This window comes from Cataglyphis hispanica, chromosome 18, assembly GCF_021464435.1.
Source record: "Cataglyphis hispanica isolate Lineage 1 chromosome 18, ULB_Chis1_1.0, whole genome shotgun sequence".
In the NCBI taxonomy this organism is placed as follows: domain Eukaryota; kingdom Metazoa; phylum Arthropoda; class Insecta; order Hymenoptera; family Formicidae; genus Cataglyphis; species Cataglyphis hispanica.
Window position 1 is genome coordinate 4,032,598 of NC_065971.1, and position 24,799 is coordinate 4,057,396.

The 24,799-nt window shown below is 31.5% G+C and overlaps 2 protein-coding genes across 4 annotated transcripts in view; one reads left to right on the top strand and one right to left on the bottom strand.

Annotated features, from left to right (window-relative positions):
• Positions 1-21,576, top strand: part of LOC126856262 (uncharacterized) — a 60,161-nt gene extending 38,585 nt beyond the window's left edge. For 2 of the 3 annotated variants that reach the window (XM_050604638.1, XM_050604637.1), the window contains exons 4-15: positions 5,540-5,771; positions 12,950-13,107; positions 17,054-17,248; positions 17,601-17,710; positions 17,976-18,142; positions 18,310-18,465; positions 18,656-18,723; positions 19,055-19,135; positions 19,287-19,448; positions 19,733-19,930; positions 20,144-20,248; positions 20,412-21,576. In XM_050604638.1, coding sequence (XP_050460595.1) covers positions 5,540-5,771; positions 12,950-13,107; positions 17,054-17,248; positions 17,601-17,710; positions 17,976-18,142; positions 18,310-18,465; positions 18,656-18,723; positions 19,055-19,135; positions 19,287-19,448; positions 19,733-19,930; positions 20,144-20,248; positions 20,412-20,545 — 1,766 coding nt within the window. In that variant the 3' untranslated portion in view covers positions 20,546-21,576. The remainder of the gene's footprint in view (positions 1-5,539; positions 5,772-12,949; positions 13,108-17,053; positions 17,249-17,600; positions 17,711-17,975; positions 18,143-18,309; positions 18,466-18,655; positions 18,724-19,054; positions 19,136-19,286; positions 19,449-19,732; positions 19,931-20,143; positions 20,249-20,411) is intronic. The other variant, XM_050604639.1, reaches the window with a different exon arrangement.
• Positions 21,577-22,025: 449 nt separating this feature from the next.
• Positions 22,026-24,735, bottom strand: LOC126856317 (methylated-DNA--protein-cysteine methyltransferase). The gene is made up of 2 exons (XM_050604729.1): positions 24,043-24,735; positions 22,026-23,406 (listed from the first exon to the last, which is right to left on the bottom strand). The coding sequence occupies exon 1, from the start codon at positions 24,602-24,604 to the stop codon at positions 24,044-24,046; it is 561 nt and encodes a 186-aa protein (XP_050460686.1). The 5' UTR covers positions 24,605-24,735; the 3' UTR covers positions 22,026-23,406; position 24,043.
• Between the last annotated feature and the right edge of the window lie 64 nt (positions 24,736-24,799).

The following is a 24,799-nucleotide window of genomic DNA, read 5'->3' on the forward strand; positions in this document are numbered from 1 at the left end:
CGCAGCCCGTCTTTCCATGTGCCTTTTTTTTTTACCATAGATAATGGTGCGAGACGTGGGAGTAGACCGCGGGGCTGGTCGCCGAGCATCGTTTTAGCATATAATTTTAGTTCTTTCTGACAAGGGAGCAAGTATAAGAGCTGTGCTATACTAGTATAATAAAATACATGATATTTCACGATAGTTTGCATAAAATAAATATTTTTATTATACATTCTTTACAATGAAAGTATGCACTATCTTGTATTAATTAATCTATGAATTTTATTTTAATTTGAAGCATATATAGATATTTATAAAATATAATATAATGCTCTACTAATCTAAAAAATCTAATCTAAAAAATATATGTTATTGTCATCGTGAAGAAAAATTTATCTTCAGAAATTTTTTAAAATATGTCATAATTAAATTAATGAGATTTATATTTAGAAAAAAAAATTGTTTTATTTTGCATTTGAGAGTTTAACTCTTAATATTACTTAGGCAAAAATTTGAAGCATTTGACAATCATATATCTATAAGTAAATACAATCTAAATGTTTTTTATACAACTTTCTCTCATATGGCGTATTATTGCTTCGAGCATTTCGATTATTGCGCGCTTTTGAAATGATAGACTTCGTCTACGATAAATCATCGTGAAATTGTGATAGCGGCGCGACATGCAAACGTACACAAATATACAGCTCTCTCGAGCCGATAATAAACAGCATTAGCCGCAGCGGTGCACTCGATATACCGGGCCACACCTTTCGCACGGTTTTGAAGTCTGACCTCCCGATCTAATGGAAAGCGCCAGCGATCTTCTGACAGATATTACGGCCGTAATTTGAAGATCGTTGTCTCTCTTTCTCTCCCTTTCTCTCTGTCTCTCCGAGTCGAGCCTGTACCGTGCGACGTAGATCTCGAAGCTCGGGATAGGATCGAGCTTGGAGATGTCGGGTTAAACGCCGAGAAAACGGTACCACTGATTCGCGCGTAAAGGTGAAATTCAACGATCGCTGATATTTCATAACCGAGACGGTCTTGGCCTCGCCGATTTCCACTACACGGTTTAAGATCGTCCAATCTTCGATCTATCCTTCTATCATTCGTGATAAATGGTCGCGAAATCTACATCCATCTTCGCGCCAAGTCAGTTTGATCACGATTGATTTCCCAATAATCCCTTAACTTCGTGATCATTGATTTTTAATTTCCTTGAATAAATAAATTTTATTGCGCGCGAACAGCATTTTATTTTACGATACATATTTTTTTGCATGATTATATTTTTGTATTCGTGATAATTTATTATAAACTTATAAAATTAATTACTAATAATTTTTTTATATTAATAATAAAATAAGTAGGATCATAATATATTCTTTCTTTGGAATTAATAAATTTATAAGGTCATTTGTATAGGAAAAAAATAATTAATTTTTTAAAGAATGTCGCGTCGTTTTATCTTTTGAACTAAGAATTGTTGATATGAAGGTGGAGATACAGCGGAGGCAAGCCCCTTCTTAAAATAATGCGTGGTTGCGTCCCATACTCTCTAGACTCAAGCCTCTAATTTTCAGAGCGATCATTCGGCATATCGAGCCTGTTGCATTCATTAAGAATTCACCAGGAGGTACGGATTAAGGACCCTCCTGTGTACGCGAACACCTGGTATCTCTTTACGAGATGGAACTTAAATCGGTCAGCCAAGGAACGCGTAGTGGCGAAGAAAAGGTTGAAAAGGAAATGTCGGGTAATCATCGTGGAGAGATGAAGGGCATGCGAATGGAAAAAAAGTAAATGACTTGATGAGAGAGAGCGAGAGATACAGAGAAAGAGAGAGAGAGAGAGGAAACAATACAGTAGTTTGTCTGGTTTTTGTAATCGAAATAATCTTATACTTGAGATATTTTCTAAATACATTGTTACGATGAAATTATTAAACTCAATTTTTGCTATATTGCTTTAAAAAACTTCTTGAACTTTTCTTACCGAGAGAAAGATCAATTAAAGCTAACTTAATATATTTGAAATATCTAATATTAAAATAAATAAATTTCTTTAAAATAAATAAATTTAATTTTTTCTCTAAATAAGAATCTTAATAATTTAAATAAAAATCTTAAATTCCACAAAATTTGTTTTTAGAAGAGATAATTGATATTTGAATAAAAAAAAACTTTTTCCGAAGCTATTACTTTAATCTTGCCTCGCATCTTGACAATTTCGAGAATCACAAATATCAGTTATTTTCAGTATGTAATTAATTATCAATATCACATCTGTCATCATGGAAAACTAGATTTCTATTACCCGTAATTATGCGGATATACACATAGGACTTTTTTCCCAGCACCTTCAAGCACCTCGAAGTATGCTTCTCACGAACGCCGTAAATGGCAAGATATCACCAGCGCGATGCATGACACTCTTTAATTATAATGTACGATTCTTAGATAAGATTAAAGATTCATAAAGAGAGTAATGGAATATCGATTAACAACTATCTACCGATAATCCCAACAAATGGCTATATGCAAACATCTGATCCAAAGAAAAGATCGACCGATGGTGGAGGTTTTAAAGGAGCAGAAAGAAATAAGAGAGAGAGAGAGAGAGAGATCGCGAAGATGAAGTAAGGAATGAAGGTCACGTAAGAGGGGCAGTTGATCGTCCTTTATGCAGATGAAAGAGAGCGATAAGATGCAGCGCGGACGCATGCACGCGAGAAAGAATGAGAGAAACGCCTTCTACCGGAACCAAAAAGTCGTCCGAGTAATTGCGACGCATCGACCGACCGGGTCCCGGCACCCATGGGCGGTTGCGCGCGAGGAATGTGCATCCCTGAGGAACGAAACTGCGCGCGAGGCTTCGTCGCATCGCCTGGGGGATTACATCCCTCGCACATGCGAAGACATTGAATACGATCGAGATTGCGCCGCGCCGATTTCCTCGCGCATATCCTCTCTGCATATTGATGGTAGTCCATTAGAGCGGAAATTACGCTTCGAGATAAATTAATGTTACGTACGCAAGTGTATTGCGCTAATAGCGTACACATTCGCGGCAAGATTCCGACGAATAGAAGAGATTTCTATAGACATAAGTTCTTAGCAAAAAGTTTAATCTACTTATTGTAATATAATTTTTACTTTCAATGTGTTCAATTGACTCTCTCTCTCTCTCTCTCTTTATTTATCGATAGCCAATTCTCTCAATTTTGGAAAAACATTTTAATGAAATATAATTTATTATGAAAATATATAACAGAATCTACAAATTTAAAATCTCATTAGGATCTCATTTTTTCGTTAAAAATACAATAAGGACGGTTAAAGGATCGAGACGAACGCTATTCGCACAGATTGTCGGAAGATTCACGTGTGTACAAAGGTACGCTGCACTTAAGTGCTACTAGGTAAGGTTTGTGGGAAAAACTTGATCTCACTTCCGTTCGCGTTTGTGGCCCTTAATAAGATGGAGTAAGTCAATGGATCGTCTTTTCATTCTGTATCATTTATTTTCTTGCGCTATATGACGTACATATCGTGCCGAGGCTTTCGTGTCCTTACGCCGACTTTTAATTATCTATTAATTAATAAGATCCGGAATTTCTACATGCTCGTAGAAAGAATAAAATGATGTCGTCTTTGAGATTCTCTTATTTTATTATAACAATTTAGGATCAAAAGACTTGTATTTGACTTTTTATTATAAACGATCATTTCTCTATATCAACCATCATTAAGAATTTGATATAAATATTTAAAATTATATTAAGAAATTCTATTAAGATAACATCTCTATTTGAAGCTAAATAAGAAGTAGGAAATTGCGATTTTCTTGTGCATCATTGAAGTAGGCTTTTTGCCCGCCATCAACTAACATTTAATCATTTTACTCGTTTTATCTGTATGAGTATATTTACTCATTTAATCATACACAATACATTAATCAACGACTTTTCCTATTTTCCTACTTTATATTTTGACAAATACTGTTACTATGATTATACGTTTGTGATTACGCTCCAACAGTTTTTGCAAATGCGGTCTTCTTTTTACGTATTTCCTCGAGCACGGGATATATCTCGCTGTCGTTCAGCCCACGAGAAACCTAATTATAGTTTACAGAACAATAATAACTGAGAAGATACATTTTTTTATTTATCATATATATTATTTGTTCATCATATGTATATATATATATATATATATATATATATATATAATATAAAAAAACGTATCTTCTCACTTATTATATATACATATACAACCTGCCTGCTAGAAATCTTTCGCGAGACAGATTTTCAAACCGCTACCTATTATAATGTTACACGATTCATCGGACGAATATAGGAGAATATATTCGCAGTACAAAAAAATATATACGCACAATATTCCTCGTTAATAATTACGATAAACGCATGGACCTACGAGAGCTTTGATCGTGATTTGGCTTTTATTACATGGCGTACATCATGCGTGAAGTAATTTACGATGACGCTTTTTGCGTGAATATTGATTGTAATGAGAAAGAGAGAAACATGAAAGAAAAAAAGAACCGCCAAAGAGCCGCATTAATTTTTGCTCAACTTCCAATTACACGCACATGTTTTTTTTCAATTAGCGCTGTGTAAAAGAGAATCTAGTCTCTTACGAATGTTCACAGATAGGTGGAATTTTCAAAATAGCAAAATTTGCGAAATAGATTTTCTCATCAAACTTACGAAATTAAAATAAAAAGAAAAGTAATTTTTTTTGAAAATTTTATTCTATTTTATTAAAACTAGCTTTGTAAAAGTAAAAAATTTTTAGATTGCTCGAATATATTAAAAAGGAAGTACTGGTTAAAAATATTTCTAACACTTTCAGATTTATTATTGAAGAAATAATAAAAATTATGCGTTACAACAATCCTGTAACTTTTTTGGCACATTAATCGTGCCAACCTTCATATCTTATAGATATGTATATGTAGAAAGAAGAAAACATAATATTACTCGTCTCGCGAGTTTGCTGATAATCCCACCTGTCATCGTTACACCTGTCTCTCGCGATAACTTAGTGGTAACGTTAATGACCTTTCACGGATTGCTGAATGCAGAACAGTGTGAGTGTCCGAGCACGAATTTAGTTACCACTTTGAATGCCATAACTCTCTACACAGTCACTGAATTGTATTTGCCTGATAAAATGTGATATTGTGTGTGTGATATTATCTTTATAAAATATAATTTATAAAAATAAAAAATATATATATATATATATATATCTAAAGTTATAATTTACAATATTTTATATTTTATTATATTATATTTTGATTAGAGATGACAAAATAACTTTAAGATAAATTATGCTTAAAATTTATTTTTTATTAAATTATTTAAAATTATTCTTAATTAATTGTTTGTTTTAATGAAAGTGATATTTTATAAATAGATACTAAAATTAACGCTTAATTATATTAATAAAATTTTGCTTCTCTCGCAAAATTCAACATTTAGCAATTGATTTAGCTAGCTCTAATAGAGATTTATCCTCTATTTCAGATAGCACCGTAATCAGCGAGGTTCTCCAAGATTACAACCCCCAGTTCAACGTGGGCTGTTACTTTCCTGCGGAATTCCAGGGCGAATTCGTGACGCAAGTGAGCGGAAAGGGCGTCGGAAGCATGGCGAACGAGCCTATTCAGTATTCCACCATTATCATCACCTTCAACGCGATACCGGTGTGGGGCTATTGCCACAAGAAGGTCGGCGATAACATGCTGCTAATGGACAGGTCAGTTAATTCAACAAATTGTGAACATTTCCTACATCAAGAAAAGTATCGAGATTCCGGTTAATTCGGTTAATAATTAAAAAAATCGTGCTTACAAGAGATTCTATCGTTAAATCAATAGATTAGTGAATTAATGTAGCAAAAATTAAATACTTATTGCTCGAAATACTTTTTTTGATGAAGAGTTAATTAATATGTAAAATTAATTTAATATGTAAAAAATTAAAGGCGATATTTTCAAATTAAGCTTTAAGAGTGCGAATAAAATTTTAAAAGTTTAATTTGGAATTTAATTACAAAAATATTTAATGGTAAATTCTGGTAATTTGCAATAAATAATAATCTCTGATCCCACATACATGCACGCAATTATTAGCTTGATTTATTTGATAAAATATAAAATTTATTTTTGTCACTATTTTTTAAAAATAATCTCCACGTTACCGTCATTTTTACTTATGAATTTTGACACAACTTTATTTTTATATTTCAATATACATTCTGTGTAATTGAGTTGTCAAGTGGAACATGACTATATTTTTAAATCTTTATCAGCACCTCGCGCTACCTAAGATCTCGAAACTAAGGTGTTAAAGTCTTAAAAACCGCGAACGATCGTTGTGAAAGTTTACAGACACATAAAAAGTCTTGAAAGCGCGGCACCATAAACACATCAAACTTCTGATTTATTGATAAAACAAGAAAGAACGGAGTTTTGGTTGATGCGTTCGAGGAAACGATGGCTTAAACTCGATGGTTTAGAAGTAACGGTATATTCATAGAACGTTGCATTTATAATCATCTGCTTGTTGCACATATAAATGTCATTAAATGGGACAGCGAAGTAAAAGAATGCAATTCCCGTCGTTAAATATATTTGTAACGATGTCGAATCATTTCACGTTCTCTTATCAAGATTCGAAATGCTCCGATGCGTTTGCATTGTAAGGAATATTTAATGCTGAGATTATATATGAGAGAATCTGTAATGCATTTTGTATACAGATCCCAGAGTTATGTAGTTTGCATATAATTCAGCTGATTTGTCGAATACTGGATATTTGGATTTCATAGAATTATTTTGAATTGGCATTATTAATTTGATAAATAGATTATATATCGTTAAATTTTATTTCTATTGAATTTTATATTTTAGTAGAATTTTAATTTAAAAACTTTAATTACCAAGATATATAAAATGATAAACGCAATTGAAATAATTAAATTTTTGCTGAAAGTCGATATTTCTCGAAATATTTATAATCGAGAAGAAAAAAGTGCATAATTTTTATTGCTCTTTATATAAATCACTGCGTGTCTAGACGGGAGAATGTAGGCGGATCATTCGCGCTCAGAAAGGGATGAGTTCGTTTTATCAAAAAGACAGAGAATTCGACGACGAAGGGAGATTGGACGTCGCGGAAAATGGAAAGGGTGCGAAGGGGTTAAGGTTAAATTAGCTTGCTGTTGTCTTCTGGGATGCCACGACGTCTGCGGCTCGCCTGAAACTAAAATAGCCGGTTTTCCAGACACTCGTGTCGCGTGCGTATCGCGAACCCGAGCTAATTCTAGAAAGAGAAAGTCGTAAAACAAAAAAGAAATGCAGAAACATCAAGATCTTTGCGCCCTAAATCGACATAGTTTTCAAATATCCTTTCAAAAGAAGAAGGGTAGAGGGGGAGAAGAAAAAAAGAATCTATATTCGGGGAAAAGACGAGACACAATTAAATATTAGATACTATTTATAAAACTGCGGTTGTGCATTTTTAAAAAGTCTGGACATTTTTATTATAATTTTTTATTACAATTTTTACACTTTTTTATTGCTTCATAATTGTTTAATTAAATTATATATATAGCTGTTTGTTTACATATATATTGTAGGAGAACGAAATGAGAAAAAATAGAAGAAAATTGTCCAGCCTTTTCGTTAATCAATAGATTGGCGGAAAATTTCAATGTTGAGATTGAAAATTTCAATCTCATAGAGATCCAAAGTTCGAGGACCTCGTCGCGCCAATCGATAGTTCTTCGATGCATCTGGACGCTCACGAAGCTATGTGGGTGTTGTCCGTTCAAGTATGCATAAATTGGCATACACGTGAGAGCCTACCCCTTTCTCTTCCTCCTCTTCTTCTTCTTCTTCTTCTCTAGACACGATCGTATACTTCGCGATTCACGTTGAATCGTTAACGAGCTACGCTATGAATATTCCGAGAAATCATATCTTCTGTCTTTATTATCGTCACTGTCGCATTTACGATCTGGAAAAGATCTGTTTCAAGTTTGCAACGTAATATTATGTGCTCGGTGTTGTAAAAATAAATTTTATAAAATATATGAAAACAAAGACACTCAGTAAATTTTTGATTTTTAATATTCGTCATATTTGATATATAAACGTAATGTTTAATTCGTGATAATTATCATAAATTTGATTTTTTATTTCTCGTCATAGATTAATCGATTAATTTATTATAATATGAATAATGATAATAATATATCACATAATTTTCTCCGAAGGATTTATTACACGGACAGATAAGTTGTGATAGATATAATTTGAATAATAAGTAAATGGCTGCTATTACATATGTATCGCTTGAGGCAACTCGTTAATTGCTTGAAGTTTAATCGCGGTTTAATTGCCGTGCATTTTTTTTTCTTTCGTAAACCTTTCGCAACGTTCCGTTTAATCGATCGGGTGTCCCACGATTTTTACGAAGCGTGGTCATCACGTGTTATTTAAATGACAGTGACGTTTATGCGTATGTCGCGAGGATACCTCCTACGAGCAAGGCCGCAGCTATTAAGCGATAATCGCTGCTTGTAATAGTAATTTACTGGAGCGACAAGCAATACGTCGCGAAAGCTGTGTGCAGAATTCACGTAAATTGCCTCTCCACACTCGCGGTTGTTCTCATACAGATGATGATCGCTATATTCTGTCTGTCGCGAAAGTCTCCTTGATAAAATTGCCGACAAATAACTAATATTTAAAATATATATTTTATTTAATATAATATAATTAATAAAAATAAAAAGGATGTCAAAGTTAGCTATATCGTGAAAAGACGAAAAGATAAAAATTAAATATTTCTTATCCACACACATACATTTATTTCTAGAATATTTATGAAAATTATTATTTAATTCTAGAATTTTATTTATTAAAAATTCAACTTTTTTCCTCTTCCAAAAATATTGTCCTGTCGATCATACAATATTATATCAATGAGTGTGAGAGAGAAAATGATGACGTTTGCTCGTGAACCGTCCGATACAGCGCGCGCTTATGCGTTTCGTGGCATAACAATCGCTCTAAAGCCGTTGAAAAACGGCATCGGAAGAGAATACATCGTCGTCGGGGATGCTTCAAGCTCGAACGGGCCCTACCTCCAGCGATTGGATAGAACAGAGGGCCCATTGCATACCATCTTCTATCATTAATCTCCGTGAAGACGGAGGAGTGACTAGCCGAAGATGGTACGAGCGTCTCTCCTCCAGTTTCCATGTATCCCGCCTCCGTGTTCTCTCTAAGTTCGCGTTGACGACGCTACGAGTCAGCTCTCCTCCGGGATCGCGCCGAGAACAACAAACGTGTCGCATACTTCTTAAAATGCCTCCACACACCGGCTCATTTGTCATTCTAATTGTGAGGCGTAGATCCGGATTCCGACTCCGTTGACAATCCGGTTGAATTCGAGACAATCGTTCATTAATAAAAGCATATAATACAACTCGCACAAACTCGTGAGAAATAAAATCTACAAGGAATGCTTTTTAATATGCTAATTCTATGATACAATATCATTATAAGAAGATATTAAATAAATATTTTTTTTATGCGAAATTGTAGAATCTTTAGCATTACATTTCGTTTACGTGACGATTTGTCGTTCGCGCCAGCCTTACGATGCGTGTACAGCTATGCAAATTTGATTCGAGTACAATTTACATTTCGGGTCAGTAGAATATCGCAGTCGGATGATGATGATGACAATCTCGCAAAGAGTGAACGCGATTTCAATTGTACGTAATTTAAATGGTAGCATAGATAGCAAAATAAAATAGCTCTCAAGTGCTTGTAAAATGTTGATGTTTCCAAAATAAATAATAAACACAACGGAGAGCCGTTATTAACCTGTTGTTGTGTGCGTCGTGTCCTCTACTTTCGTGTTTCAAACTCGTTTCACGAGTTTGAAGCAGCGTGCAGGCTTTTGACGTTCGGATTCGCGTGCGATCTAAATTGCATTTTGCTTTATACAAACTTTGTTGCAGCGATCGTATACGGAATAAAAAAGTTAGCGATAACGCGTTAATTATTAGCGTTCCGTAGACTATTTATAGCGAGAGAAATCTGAATATGGCTTATTATCTTGATAAGAAATATAGATCTAATTATTCTAACCAGCAAAACAAATAATCATTATAAATGACAGATAAAACATATTTTAATAGCCAAAGAAATAAAAGTTGACAAAAAAATTAATTAAATTTTTTTTTTGTATCAAAAATAAATTCCCAAAAAGAGAAAAACCCGGAGAATTCACATTTTTAATTTATAATTTGGTTTTTTTATATTCCGAAAAATTAATTAGTCAAAAATCAACTTCATAGAAGTACGTTCAATACTTTAATTAGTTCAATTCATTAAGGTATCCGTAGCAATGTGTATAATTATACTGGAAATAAGAAACTTGAAGGAATGACGCCATCAAGACGGATATCATGCGGCGAATACTCCGAATTCAGACAAGAATGCTTGTCGTGCACTCGCATAGTCGTTGGTATGGACAAAACTTATCATGTAACATTCTCCAGTTGGCGAATATATCCGGAGGGTTCTCCCATGCACACGCGCACACGTGTTGCTCTCTTAAAAGCCGTTTATGCGGCCGAGTCTAGGAGATCCTATATACAGCTGAGAGATCGCGGTGACCATACGCGCGATCGCAGACCCACACGCTTATTCCAAGTTGCATAATATCGACGCATTATAGGTACTGCCTCGGCGTTACAATTATAAGCGTAGGTATTGCATTGACGTCGTAAAAACGTGTACGCTCGTCAGGAGGTACCACATTGTAATTTACACATCTTGGCGTCGTTGTGACACTCTACGCTCGCTGTGATTGGAAAATCGATCGAGATATTTATGATTTATAACATTATTATATTAATTTGTAAATATTATATGGCCACTTGTAAAGAAGGTAAGAGAGAGAGAGAGAGAGAGAGAGAGAGAGATTATAAAAAAGTTCATTTAATTAAAAAATTAGAAGAATAACTTTAGAATTTAAATATGAAATCTTTGGTATTTATTATATTATATAATTAAAATAAAAAATGATTAGATTAATTTATATATAACACTAGCAATAAGTCAAATAAAATGCGTATTATGCGTAACGCATAACGCGAATGCGTGCTCTCGGATGCACGCGCCCCTGTGTAGTTACGTTAATAACTCGCAGTTATTTAAATTACATCTTTTTATCGCGACGGCGATTTTGTTGCGTGAACGCACGGTACACACGAGATACTGTTGAACAAATGACTCCTTTGCAATTACTGTCATTTTCGTAATTGTTTGTGAAAAGGTACCACAGCGGCTGTATTAATACGATGCGATAATAAAAAATGTATCTCTCTTCTTTTCTCTTACACATAATCTTGAACAAAAATTACTCGTTTTAATAAAATAGATTTTCTCAGATATTTACAGTGTCTCGAACCAATATTCTCTCGTATTTGCCTTTTTTTACATCTTAATCTGCGTTCAAACGTTTCATTTAAGAGTCAATATTTTTGACGTTATATAAGGTGTTTCACAGCAATTTCTTTATCCGTAGATACTTTGAAACCAATCAATAAAAATTTGAAGAAGAAACTATTTTTCTCTTTCTCTCTCTCTCTCTCTCATTTGTTTTACTTATTTAATTGTTAACATTTTCTCCGATGAAATTTCTTACGTCTTTAATTTAACTCGTCTCGAGAAATCTCGCGTTGCTATACTAAGTCATTGGCACCGCGCAGTATAAGAATGATCCTTGTTCTTATCCTTTTTTTTTCTTTTGCACTTGTCATTGTCCACTTCCTGTGTCGAGTAAGTCGAGTGTTAATTCACGAGAGGCTCGTCACGAGAGCGCTAATATATGTTCTAATCGAGACGCTATCGCGCCGCTATTATAAGTCATTAATGTCTTATGTCTTATGTCTCAGCGTATCTTTATTTCGTGAGAAAATTCGTAGAATATTCAAGGATAAAAAAAAAGAATCGGATATGAGATCAGATATTTTACGATGACAATTCAAGGATCGATATCATTCGCCCCACTATGTCATTCTTTTGCATTTTTTGTTTTATTTTTGTAATTGAAAATAAAATATTTTTAATTCCTACATATTTAATTTTATAGATATTACTTTCTCGGTTTAATTAATATATCAAGGAGTTTTGAAGACGTGAAAAAGTTTTTTGCCCTACGAGATTATGAAGACAAGATTCTTGATTTAATATAAGCTTATGAAGACGATATTGACTGAAATCCCAAGACTTTCAAAGCAGAATCCGTTTTGCGAGCTGCAGACCGTACAGATTTTAATCAAAATAGAAGAGGCAGAATAAGAGAGAGAAAGAGCGAGAGAGAGAGAGAGAGGGGAAAGAGGGACTTATTTTTTTTTACATATCTGATGTCATGATCGTTGTTTCGATATTTTGTAGTTGATTTTAATGGCGTTCCTAGGATATCGTCTTTTATATTACCTTACAGTAATTAAGTTTCTTTCCCGGATCACAGTTTTCTCAGCCCTTAATTAATTTTCCAATTTTTCTTATTTGGCGTTGCGATTCGTGCGTCCTAAATTTCGTAGATAATATTGCGTTTCTGCTTGTGATCGTAGATAGATGTAAGGCTAGTGTATCATATTTATAAGGATGTCTCTTAACTGTGACTGTCTCTCGATTCTTTAATCAAATTAAAGTTCCTTTCAGAGAAATTTTTTTCTGATTTTTTTCTGAGTTAAAAATGATGTTAAAAAATTATATTTAAAAAATGCAAATAAACAATGATATTTCATAAAAGAATAATTTTTTACCTATTTCAGGATCAAAAGATATGGCATGTGAGTATCAATATTATGATTGTACTAATTTATACCATTTGTTGTTGCAGATATGATGATAATAAGGACTGCATAAGGTGTTTCCGATTGCTACGGAGGTCGCGGAACGTCATCGAAGTGTTCTCGGAAGCTCTCAACAGGTGTTATATATACGAGTCGGCTGCCTTGGCCTCCTGTGACACACTGAACTCCACCTCGATCCTGTACCGTAAGTAGAAGCCGGATTTCTCTCGATAATCATGCATTTGCTCGATAAGCATGCATAAGGCAGAGACCAACCTATGACGTACATCGGGCTAAATATGAGACATACTTATGATAATGAACATGACTTTATGCTGGAAATGCAGAGCGGCTTGTCTCAATAATTGCCATTTCTCACGGTTAGAGCAAGTTAAATTATTGTTAATGTGAATTACTGCGAGTTTTTGTATCTGTCGAGCAAATTGCGGCTTTTCTTAGGCAATCGTGAAGTTTATTTCGCTTACAGCCAAAGAAATGAAACAAATATAGAACACGCATAGAAAGGATATATGAATGCTTGACAATAAGTTAGAGTTAGAGATAAAATTTATTATCGATGTTTTATTTAATGTTAATATTATTTTTAATAAATACAGAAGAAAGGAGTAAATAATTGTCAAAGTTATTAATAATGATAAAATATAGAAATGTGAAATAATAAAATTAAATAGAGAGATTTTGCTACACACAAATTATATAATATAATAAAACAATACGTATTCTTTTATATTTTTAATAATTTTTTTAATCAAAGAATTTTTTATATAATTTAATTTGAATTGAAAACGTGAAATTTTTTCACGAAATTTATGAACCACATTTGTTTTATTTTTGTATACTTTCTTTTGAAGAAAAATATCATTGCATGTCGCAAAATAACGTGCATTTCACTTGAGGCGAATTAATTAGCATTTGCATTCTTACATACGTGGCGTGCGTATTAGCATCCTCGAGGAATTTGCGAGCTTCCGGTTTATCGAACAAATTATAACGCGACCTACGAAGAGAGGAAGGAGGGTTAAGTTCGGCGTACTCGACGAATTAATAGTTCTCAATAATTAGCGTTAATTGGCCGCGGTCCCTAGCGGCCGAAAGGAAGTGATGAAGCTTGCGTAACGACGCGGGAACAATGGGCCACCGCGCCGTGCAAGAATGCACGACATGCACGTCGCGTGCAGAACGCGTACACGCGCGATTTTCTCACACGCGTGACAATTAAAGCGCTCTCAAAGATGATTGGGATGCATTTGTATAATCGTTTGCGGGGTCGGACAAATGCGGAGTCAGGCCGATGTCATTGAATCTTGAAAGAGATGAAGACACTGTAAATTGTACGAATTCTCTTGAGGCGTAAGAATGATTAATAAATAATGCGAAGAACGATTATTGTATGCAGTTTTGAAACAACTTGTGACCAAATATTTTATTATTAAGATGAACTGTCCAATTATAATATAAAAAATTGTGCACACTAGTAACTTTATCAAGAGTTAACGGAGAATAAAAAAAAAGAAAAAAAAATATATATATAGGAAGCTTTCAAACGCGTAAAATTCGCACATATTAATGTACAGAGGAATGCACGTAATCACGTACATTGTTATTAGTTGCTTAATGAGGATTACTGATGAGCATCGATCCCTCGGCTTCCGGTATATTATCACGCACGTTCACCTGTGGCGGCTCCCAAGAAGCCGCACCTGTCGCGAGATCGAGACCGGCTCGATTCCCGCTTGTAATCCCCGGTTTCACGCTTTGATCCGTGTCGCTGCACGCGAGAAACTTTACGGGAACCGAAAATCTAGATCGGTGGTCCGGCGGAAGAAACATAATCGAACATCCGTGCGTGAAGTCTTTCAGCGAATCTCTCAGTGATGCCGCCGGAGAATTCAGGGACGACTTGTCGCCTGTAAAAAGGCCAAAGTGACAATCTCATAGATGTGCAAAGAATTCACATCCGGCAAATCTGCTCGCGAAAACATACCGTTCTCTTTCAGACTGAAAAAAATTAAAAAATGATCGAAATTTATTCACTCAAAATAAAAGAAAAGATAATGATAATAATAATAATTTTTTATTATTAAATATTGCTTATTTTATCTCCATTTTTATAATAGTAATTTTTAAATGGTGTGCTTTTAAAAATGCGGGGAGTATAATTTAAAAATTAATGAAGGAAAAAGAAAAATGATAATTGATTTTCGGTTGTGATATCTTCTTTTCGACAAACATTAAATCTGGAGTATAGAAGAATGTTGGAAGAAAAAAACGTCGAGATTTCGTCGAAACGACCTCCTACGTTCCCATCCATTCTTTGTCGTGTTCTATTCCTGTTTCCCTTTTTTTTTCCTGGACCGTGATCCATACAGCAACCAGGTATTCGGGTCGTCGGAAGCGTGGGAGTGGCCCAAAAAGGTCCTCGTCCTAATCGACCTGCAGTGAAATAAGCGAGGGACACTACACGCGCCGATGGTCGGTCGCCAATAAAGAAAGAGTATGTTGCGCGTTTTCTTCGTTTCGCTAAATTATACCGTGTTGTCTGTTGTCTGGAAGGAAGAAATGTTTACACATTCCTACCTTGATAAAGACGATTCTGCCGTCGTGTTCTGTCATCCTTTTCGCATCGTCTCGCAAAATTATGATATATAATAATATATGTTTTCTAATATTCCCCCTTTTTTAATTACAATACGTATATTTCATTTATCCAGCCGACGAATTTATATTTATATTTTATATACGAATACTTGTATCCATTGTAAACGATATATTTTAATTTCTATATAAATATACTGAACGCGGAATCAAAAATTCACTGATAGCAATTGTATAACTTATTATTTTGACATAACATGTTATTTTAAATTTTGTTTATTTGTAAAATTATAAAAGATACCAACAATAATATAACTCGATTATTAATTAGTTTTACATATATATTTTCTTTTCTTTAATTTGAGAATAGATTATTTATAGCTCTATTCTTTATTTATCCTATGCAATGTCTTATACGTAAAAACCTATCTTAAGATTATATAAGGAGAATTGAATCATAGAAGCCTTCAATTGCAATCAATTGCGTCAGAAAGAAATAACATTTTATAAAATAAATTTCTGAATATTTTACTTTTTCGATAAACTGCATAGTGAAAAAATAGAATTAAAAAAGAAAAAAAGGTATGGCTGAAAATGTTTGTTTATATATATATATATATATATATATATATATATATATATATATATATGTATGGGAGTTATGATTTTAGCCACCTAGGGTCACATAATCTTTCTCTAAAATCATTCTTTCAAAATTCTTGGAAGAAAATAATTTTAAAATAAAATTATTTACATCTAAAGGATAAAAAAGGTTATTAATATATTTTCAAAAGAAAGATTACTTGCATTTACACAAATATTTTGCTAGTAAAAATTTGAATAAGGTGCGTGTTTGAATATTGCAATATTAAAACACTTTTTGAGACATATTATATATCATTTAAATAATAATCATTTGTACATATGATATATCTGTGCATTTTCAATAACTCTAACAGCATCGCCGGTTCTTCCCCTTTTTTTCTCTTTTTGCATTACAGTCGCGAAGAAAAAAAATGATAGTGATTTGACAACAAGCGAAAAATGTCGAAGCTTTTAGATGAAAACGTGGTGTGGAATTTCCGTTACTTCCTGCTTATAGATGGAATCTTATTGTAGCACCGATGAAAACCGCGGGAGAGCTATTCGTAGAGATTTTTGTGAATAAAGGATACCTGCGGATTTCATCCTTTCAGGATTCATAAAAATCCCGGCTACCTTATATAATCACGTCCAAATGTACTTTAATAAAACTCACAATGGAGAAATCACATATGGGTTGGGATTCTCAAAAATCTAGTGTAATTCTAAAAATATTAATGATTGTATTTTATCAAAATTTTTTGGAAACTTAAGTTATATTCTCTAATTCTAATTAATAAATTTCAAAAGATTTTATTAAATACTAAAATTTTACTGTATACTACTGTGTTTTTAACAAGATATATACACAAATTTATAAATTTGGAATACATATAATATGCAGGAAATAATTAAAGTCAATTAATAAGTTATTTTTTTTTCTTTTTCTTCAGGCACGAAAGAAATCGGCGGTGTGGCGATCCGAAATGAATATTGCCCTATTGCTGGCTTATATCACTTCAAATACAGCCTCAACAATAATTCTGCGATATCATACGAATGCAACACATTCTCTTCCGAATTCAATAACTGTCCGGATGGCTCGATCTTACATTTGAACTTCAAACGATGTAATTTCGAAATGCACAGTAAGTCTTCTTTATTAAACTTCTTCGCGGTTTTTAATATAGATATGACAGAAATAAAAAAATATATACGTATCATTTTAAATATATTTATAATAAATATAATATATTATTATATATTTGTTTATATGAGACTTTAATTTGACCAGTAAAAAACTAATAGTACACTTGAGATTTTATAAATTAAATTCAACTAACAAATATGATCCCGTTCATATTATTATCAATAAAATAAAATGTGTTGTTATGTGTTAAATACAGTATATCATATTGTTGCCAATTGATTGATTATCATAATCGAAGCAGTAACAGAAAAATTGCGAATTTGAAATATATTATTATAATCTCGTTCTAGCAGATCTCACATACAATTGTTTGGGCAGTTGGCCTGGACCGAACGGTTCTAATTATCTGGCTCTCTGGAACAAAAATACCGATGATGGCAGGCCTCAATATAGATGCGGGGTACGTTACACGATAATTAATCCTCTCATTTCATAAGACGGCATTTTAGTTTATTCATAAAAAAAATATTTGAAGAAGTACTGATTCTATTATATTGCAAAATGATAAATATAAAATATTTATTGTCAATAATTTAATAGTAATAATTAATGACCTGAAAAAATCTATATCATGTATTATAAATTTTAAGGTTTACTATGTGTGTATGTATATATATATATATGTTTTGTATAAAAATTTTCGATAAATAAAATGTAATTTTTAGCTATTCCACGTTGATAACAAGAAAGGAAAGACTTATATGGCGTTTAGTAGTGACTCGAGCTGCACGGAAGATTTAAATAATTCAACTAGCGGATATGAAACTTTGATTTTAAGCAAAAGTCCAAATCAAAAGAAGGTGCCAGATTATGTGAAGACTCATGTTGCCACGTGAGTATTATTCAATAATTATTTTAATATCGTTAGATTTGTTTTGGAATAAAATCACGACACATTGGATCACATTGGATAAAATCATATATTTTACAATCTATATTAACATAATTATAATAAAATAATTATAATAAAATCGATATGTTCTTCTAATAAAATATCAGATTCCCAAAGTGGGCGCAAGGTGTATGGGAGGAGTCTCTCATAGTTAATGGAACTATGACTTTCACCGATCTCAATGGCTACAATAGTTATACCTTCATTACAGTGGAGTCGAACGAGGAAACTGGTCGATATATTGTATATTCGAAAGATCAGTGGTGAGTCTATCTGACTACTATTTACATGTGCATTTTACAGGAAAAAAAAAAGAAATCTGAAACTCTCTTTCTCTGCAATAAATTTGTTTTTATAGATATTCTGTAACATCTTTACATTCTAAAATATCATCACTTTTATTTTATTGATAATAACAGTTAAAATAAAACAAACACTTATTTTTAATTTCAGTGAGCAAGCTACCTTTGTATGCTTAATGATGAGACAACGCAGTGAAAACGTACTAGAATTTTCGATAGGTAATGACTTTCATTCCATACAATTGTTCATTAAACAGAAATTTTATTATCGTTAATTGTGATTTTTCAAGAACTTTGAATATTCGAGAATCCAAGAATGAAAATATCTGTTGTAATAAAATTTTAATAAAATTGAAATAATATAAAATCCATAATAAGAAGATGTATTAAAATAATAATAAAAGACATATAACTTCGGTTATATAAATAACTATACAATATCAACTCTTAAAGAAATCTTCTTTTTCTATTTTTCATTAATCTATATTTGACAGATTTCCATTTGTCTCGTATAATATAACAAAAATAATATATCATTCAACACACACAGGGATGCTCTTTAGTCCAGTTTATCGCGAAAATTTGTGCGACGATCCCAATCTGGATAAACTAGTGTGGATGACTCAAGCACGTAAGTTAAAATACTACACAAAATATTACATCTTCATAAGTTATTCTTCTAGTAAAAACTTTTGCATTCTTAATATTTGTATTTTAATACTAAATATTTTTTAAATGCACAATTATTAAACTTATATTATAAATATGATGTTTTTAACAAGGCATCGAACGAGTGGTGGAGTCACCTTGTCCAATTACGGGCCAATATACGGGGATGATAACGGATCTGTCAGGAATGTGTGCGGAATTAAGCAGCAACTGCAACACTCGCGAGATAATGTATTTTAAAGTGAGCGATTGCGAATCCGGAGAACTGTACGAAGGTATGTATACAATTATAAAATGTTGAAGTTAAAAAAAAAGACGCGTTAGAAAAATATTGCTGTATAATCTAAAAATATTGTAGTTGTATAATCTCATAGAAATAGTTATATTTCTTTTCAAAGATCAGTTATCATATTTTTTTTCTTATAATTTTTCTAATTCCCTGGATTATTACATTTTGATACAAATAAATCTTGTTTTGAGTAAAATCAGATTTGAAAATTTATACAAAATTTTTTTCTAAAATACTTCCGAATATGTAACTTTTGCACATTGCTTTTAGAACGAACATATCTATGCTTGGGCCAGTGGGAGGAGAAAGGCGTGATGTATACTTATACCATGAGAAACGATACTAATACGAATGAATGCTTCGTGGGACTGATCGTCAACGACGAAGAGATATATATCAAAGAAGCTGGCGATCATTGCATACGAAATATAGATCCTAAAAAGGAGGGTATGCGATTGTACAAGAAAGGTAAATATTTTTATAAAATAACACTTATTGATGTATTCCAATTATATTTTCATTTCATGAGTTTTAATTTGTAATTGAATATTTAGTGTATATTCATGTAAAGTCCGTCATAATAAAAAAATATCCTGAATGAATGAAATCATACTTTTCCTTATAATTCTCGTAGCAACGATAGAAATAGAAAATTCTTATGTTATGATAATGTTATTTAAGGACAATGTTATGGGAACTCGCCGAGTCCTGCACCTACCCCGTTGAAACCGATCCCTCATGTTCCAATAATGAGGATTACGACAACTCCGCGATCAAGATTATCAGGTAAAGAAAAACTATATTATCTAAGTATATTTATAATCTATTGAGATTAAGATTAATTAAATAATGTAATCAATTGAAAGTTTATTTAATCTTGATTATTATGATAAAAAGTTAAATATTACAATCGAATAATGAGTGAATATTTAATCTTTTTTATTGACAGGAACTACTCGAGTGCCAGGAAATACAGTCTCTTCGTCAGCTTCTTGCAGATCGAGAACGTGTACGAATTTCGCGGTCCTCATCATTACTGTCTTCGCGTTCCTCGAAGCAGTTTCCTCGTACAAGCTTAAATAATGATTGTCTTTCGGACTTGAGGTAGATAATGAATATTGATATTCAGATGCACATTTTTGTTGTTTTTGTTTGACGCGTAATCGAGAGATGTGAGAAGACCGGTTATTTATTAAAAAGACCGACTTGAAACGATATTGTAGAAAGTATAGAAAATTTTTATATCATGTTTACTCTTTATTTTCTCATTGCGTATATATCACTCCGAATTTTGCGAAAGGAATTTTTTTTCATAGAATTATAGAATTGGATGAGAACGTTTCCCGTTCTGTCGAATAGGCTGCATAGAAAATCTTACAAAGAAGAAAAATGTCATAAATTCAAATATTTTTTAATAATTTTGAAGAAAACGCAAAAATAATAGAGCTAAAACTATATTATAAACTCTTTGTCGACGATAAAGTGATTGATCTTTTTTACTGTGGTTTATTCCTATTTATTTAACTAGTTTTTTAATAGATAGATATGAGGGGAGATTAGGTCTCGACAGTCATATTTTTATATACTGCTTGGTATGATGCAAGAAGTTTTACGCGAGACTTTCGTTCACGAAAATCCAAAGAGCAGCTGCCTGCATACAAATAAATAATGATTCTTTTATGAAACAAACATCACAAATATTAATGCGATAAAAAAGTAATTGACAATTTTGTAAATAATTATGTAATAATAAATTAATTTTATTTTCTGAAAAAATGCATTTAAAGATAAAATTTTATAATAATTGACATTAATTTTTTTTAATTATATAAAACAAGTCACACAGGTGTCTCTTATCACTTAGACTCTCGAAAGTGATATCCTTTCTATAATAATGTAAATGAAATAAGATATTTTTTAAAATTTGTAGAGCAGAGAAGAAAACAAGCCATAAATAAAATAAATATAGCTTAACGAATAATTAATTAAAGAATATGTGAATTATACAGTTTCAAAGACTGACACAAAGCTACTATTTTAATATGTTTCAATTTCTAGTTTCCTTTTTTCTCTATTAGAGGTAAATGACTAGCAGATATATATATATATATATATATATATATATATATATATATATATATATTATATATATATCTGCTAAAATCATTTATCTCTAATAGAGATATATGATTTAATATATATTATATATATTAAATATGAGAAGAGAAATGTATCATTGTGAAAAACACATATCATCGAATCCTATTAAGAAATAAAAAATTATAAACTCTGTGTATGTTAGGAAGATGAGTGAAAGTGTGCCTCATGCTTTGTATAATTACCGATTTCAGAATTGAAATGTATTTCATATTCTTTTAGACAAATGTCCAAATGTGAAATTAAATATCTAATACTAAGAAAGATAATCTATACATAAAATATAAGAAGCAAAAGAAAAACCAATTTCTTATTATATGAAAGAATGATTTTAAAAAAGTTCTTTAATCAAAAAACATATTTTTTGATGAAAGAACATTTTTTATGTAAAAATGTAAATTACAAATTTAATATTACATAAAAATATAATATTTATTATAATCACGTTTATAAAAGGTTGACACTAAATTTATATCTGTGCTATTCATGGTTCCAACTTGCTTTCACAGTTAAACTAATATAAAAATGGAGATAGATGTACATACTGTGTAAACTTATTATTTATTAGTGTATAATATCAATAGTATCACATTTCAAAAAATATACATTTATTACTTTTGCCTAATTATAAAGTTATATAGAAAATTATACCTAATAATATAAATTATATGTCGCCGACAATTCAATTTCACGTTTTTATAAATGTGTTTCTTGGGTATGTAACTTGTATTTAATATAAATAATAGTAAAAAAAATTTACTCTGTAATTATAATGAAGTAATTATAATAATAATGAAGGATGTACAGTTGTATAAATAAGACAAGTAAGCAATAATAAAATGTGTGAGACATGTGTTACAGAATAAAAATTATTTAAAATAAAATTTCAAGATAAATCGCAATAGATACATATTGCTATTTCCGCAAAATATAAAATTCAAAGTAACATCAGAAACTATTAAGGTACAGATGGGAAAATATCAATTTTTATTGAAGTATGTAATTTGCATATAATGAAAAACTAGTTTTTATTTATTTCTACATTTTTTTACAATTATGTATAAGTATTTAGCAGAATTATAGGTCTGTTCTTTATAGCTGAATTGGCTGCACTAGTTTAGAACTTATCTTTCTTTTTCTAATGTGGAGAGAAAAAGATAAACTCTGAACTAGTGCGGCCATTCAACTATAAAAAGCAAACCCTATATAACTGACTTAACACAACAAAATGTAAATATATGTGACAATAATTGGTATTTTTAAGAAAAATTTGATATCAAAAGAGGAATCTTTAGAGGATGTGTGTTCACTGTATTTTATTACACTAACGAAAAGAATTTTGTACTTTTACATGATCCATTGTATGTAAGAAAAATAAATCTTTATCGCCAATATATATATGCAATTTATATTATATATCTAAGATCAAAAATAGGGAACTTACATGATGTATTCTTAATTGGTTATTTATTATTCAGATTCTTTTTTAAAATACTTGATAGCAGAGAGAATAAAAAAAATCATGTGTATATGAATTTTGCAAACTATTGGCAGTTAAACATACATTGAATATAAGAGTAACTACAAAATAAAATAAAAAGCTTTAGAATGCAAATAAATGCAAAAATGTATTATATATATGTATATATGAGTAGAAAATAATTAAATATTTGTAATATTTTATGCATCTTATGTGTTTGTTATCATATTTCAAGACAGCTTCTTTCCATTCTACTTCCTAGGCATATTTACTGTTGCCATTCCTTCTTTTCATATGATAGCATTATCTAAACATAAATTGGATATAAGATGAAGTTTTTAAAAACCATTAACATTAATTATGAAATAAAAATGTATTATATTCTCATTCTTTTTTCATATTTGATAACAAAGAGAATGAAAAGAACTCATGTATATATATTGTCGAATTGATTATAGTTAAACATAACTTGGATATAAAAGTAACTACAAAATAAAAATAAAAAACTTTAGAATAATACAAATAAGTACAAAAATATGTATTATAGAGTATCTGAGAATGACCATATCATCTTTCATGCGCATAAATAGGTGAAAGAGAGAAGAAAAGTCCTTTATCATTTTATGATTTTTGTAATGATTATTAAAAAATTAATTAAAATTATTCTGCAAATGACAATAGTTATGTACATAACACTGGATTCTTGTCTCCTAGCGACTATATATCAATGAGGCATCCTTGCCTCTTAAATACTCACATATGAATTGTTTGATCTTTTTTAATTAATTTCTCAATAATTATTACAAAAATCATATCACTATATGGTAAAGGATTTTTCCCCTCGATTTCACCTGTTCTATTTGCACATGAGACAATCAATATCAGATACTCTGTATATTTATATGAGAATAAAAAATGATTAGATATATTTTTAATATTTTACACTATATATGTTGGCTTTCATATTCCAGGATGGCTTCCTTTCTTTCAACTCCCCAGGCATATTTATTGCTGCCATTCTTTCCTTTCACACGGTGACATGGTACAATGTACGCAATATAATTCTTAGAAATTGCATTTCCCACTGCTATTGCAGCTTTGGGATTATCAATCATCTGCGCAATCTTTTCATATGTAGTGATTGTTTCCTTAGGGATATTTATCAAAGATCTCCACACTTTAATTTGAAACTCTGTACCTTTCATTAGGACACCAACAGAATGCAGATGAGATGTGTCAGAATGAAAAATTTTTTCAATAACAGTCTTTGTTTTATTTTCGGTATCTTTTAATGTTTTAGTCATCGGCCATTTCTGCTTTAGAATTTCCAGAGCTTTACCTTCGTCCTCATCGACGAATCCTAAATAAGTTACATCTTCATCAGTAGTGTCAGTTATAGCGATGAGGCATTTCCCGAAAGGTGTTTGGTGGAATGCATACAGTTGCTGGAACCACATATATTTGTTCTTGTATTCGTCCACCATTATACTTCGAAATAAAACCATAATAATGAAGCAATTAAAGAATATCACTTATAGATGTAATCGATAAATAATGTTAGATTTATTTTGAACAATTCCGAACTGCATCAGTCCCTCTTATTCTATATTCCACCATACATATTTGATGTAAGAGCGCAAGCGCAGACGCAGAGCACAATGGCAGAGTAGTATCAATTGGCCAAAAACTGTATATTAAAA

What these genes read in the sequence shown, in the direction of transcription:
- LOC126856317 (XM_050604729.1), bottom strand. Translation starts at nt 24,604, where the DNA reads ATGGTTTTATTTCGAAGTATAATGGTGGACGAATACAAGAACAAATAT.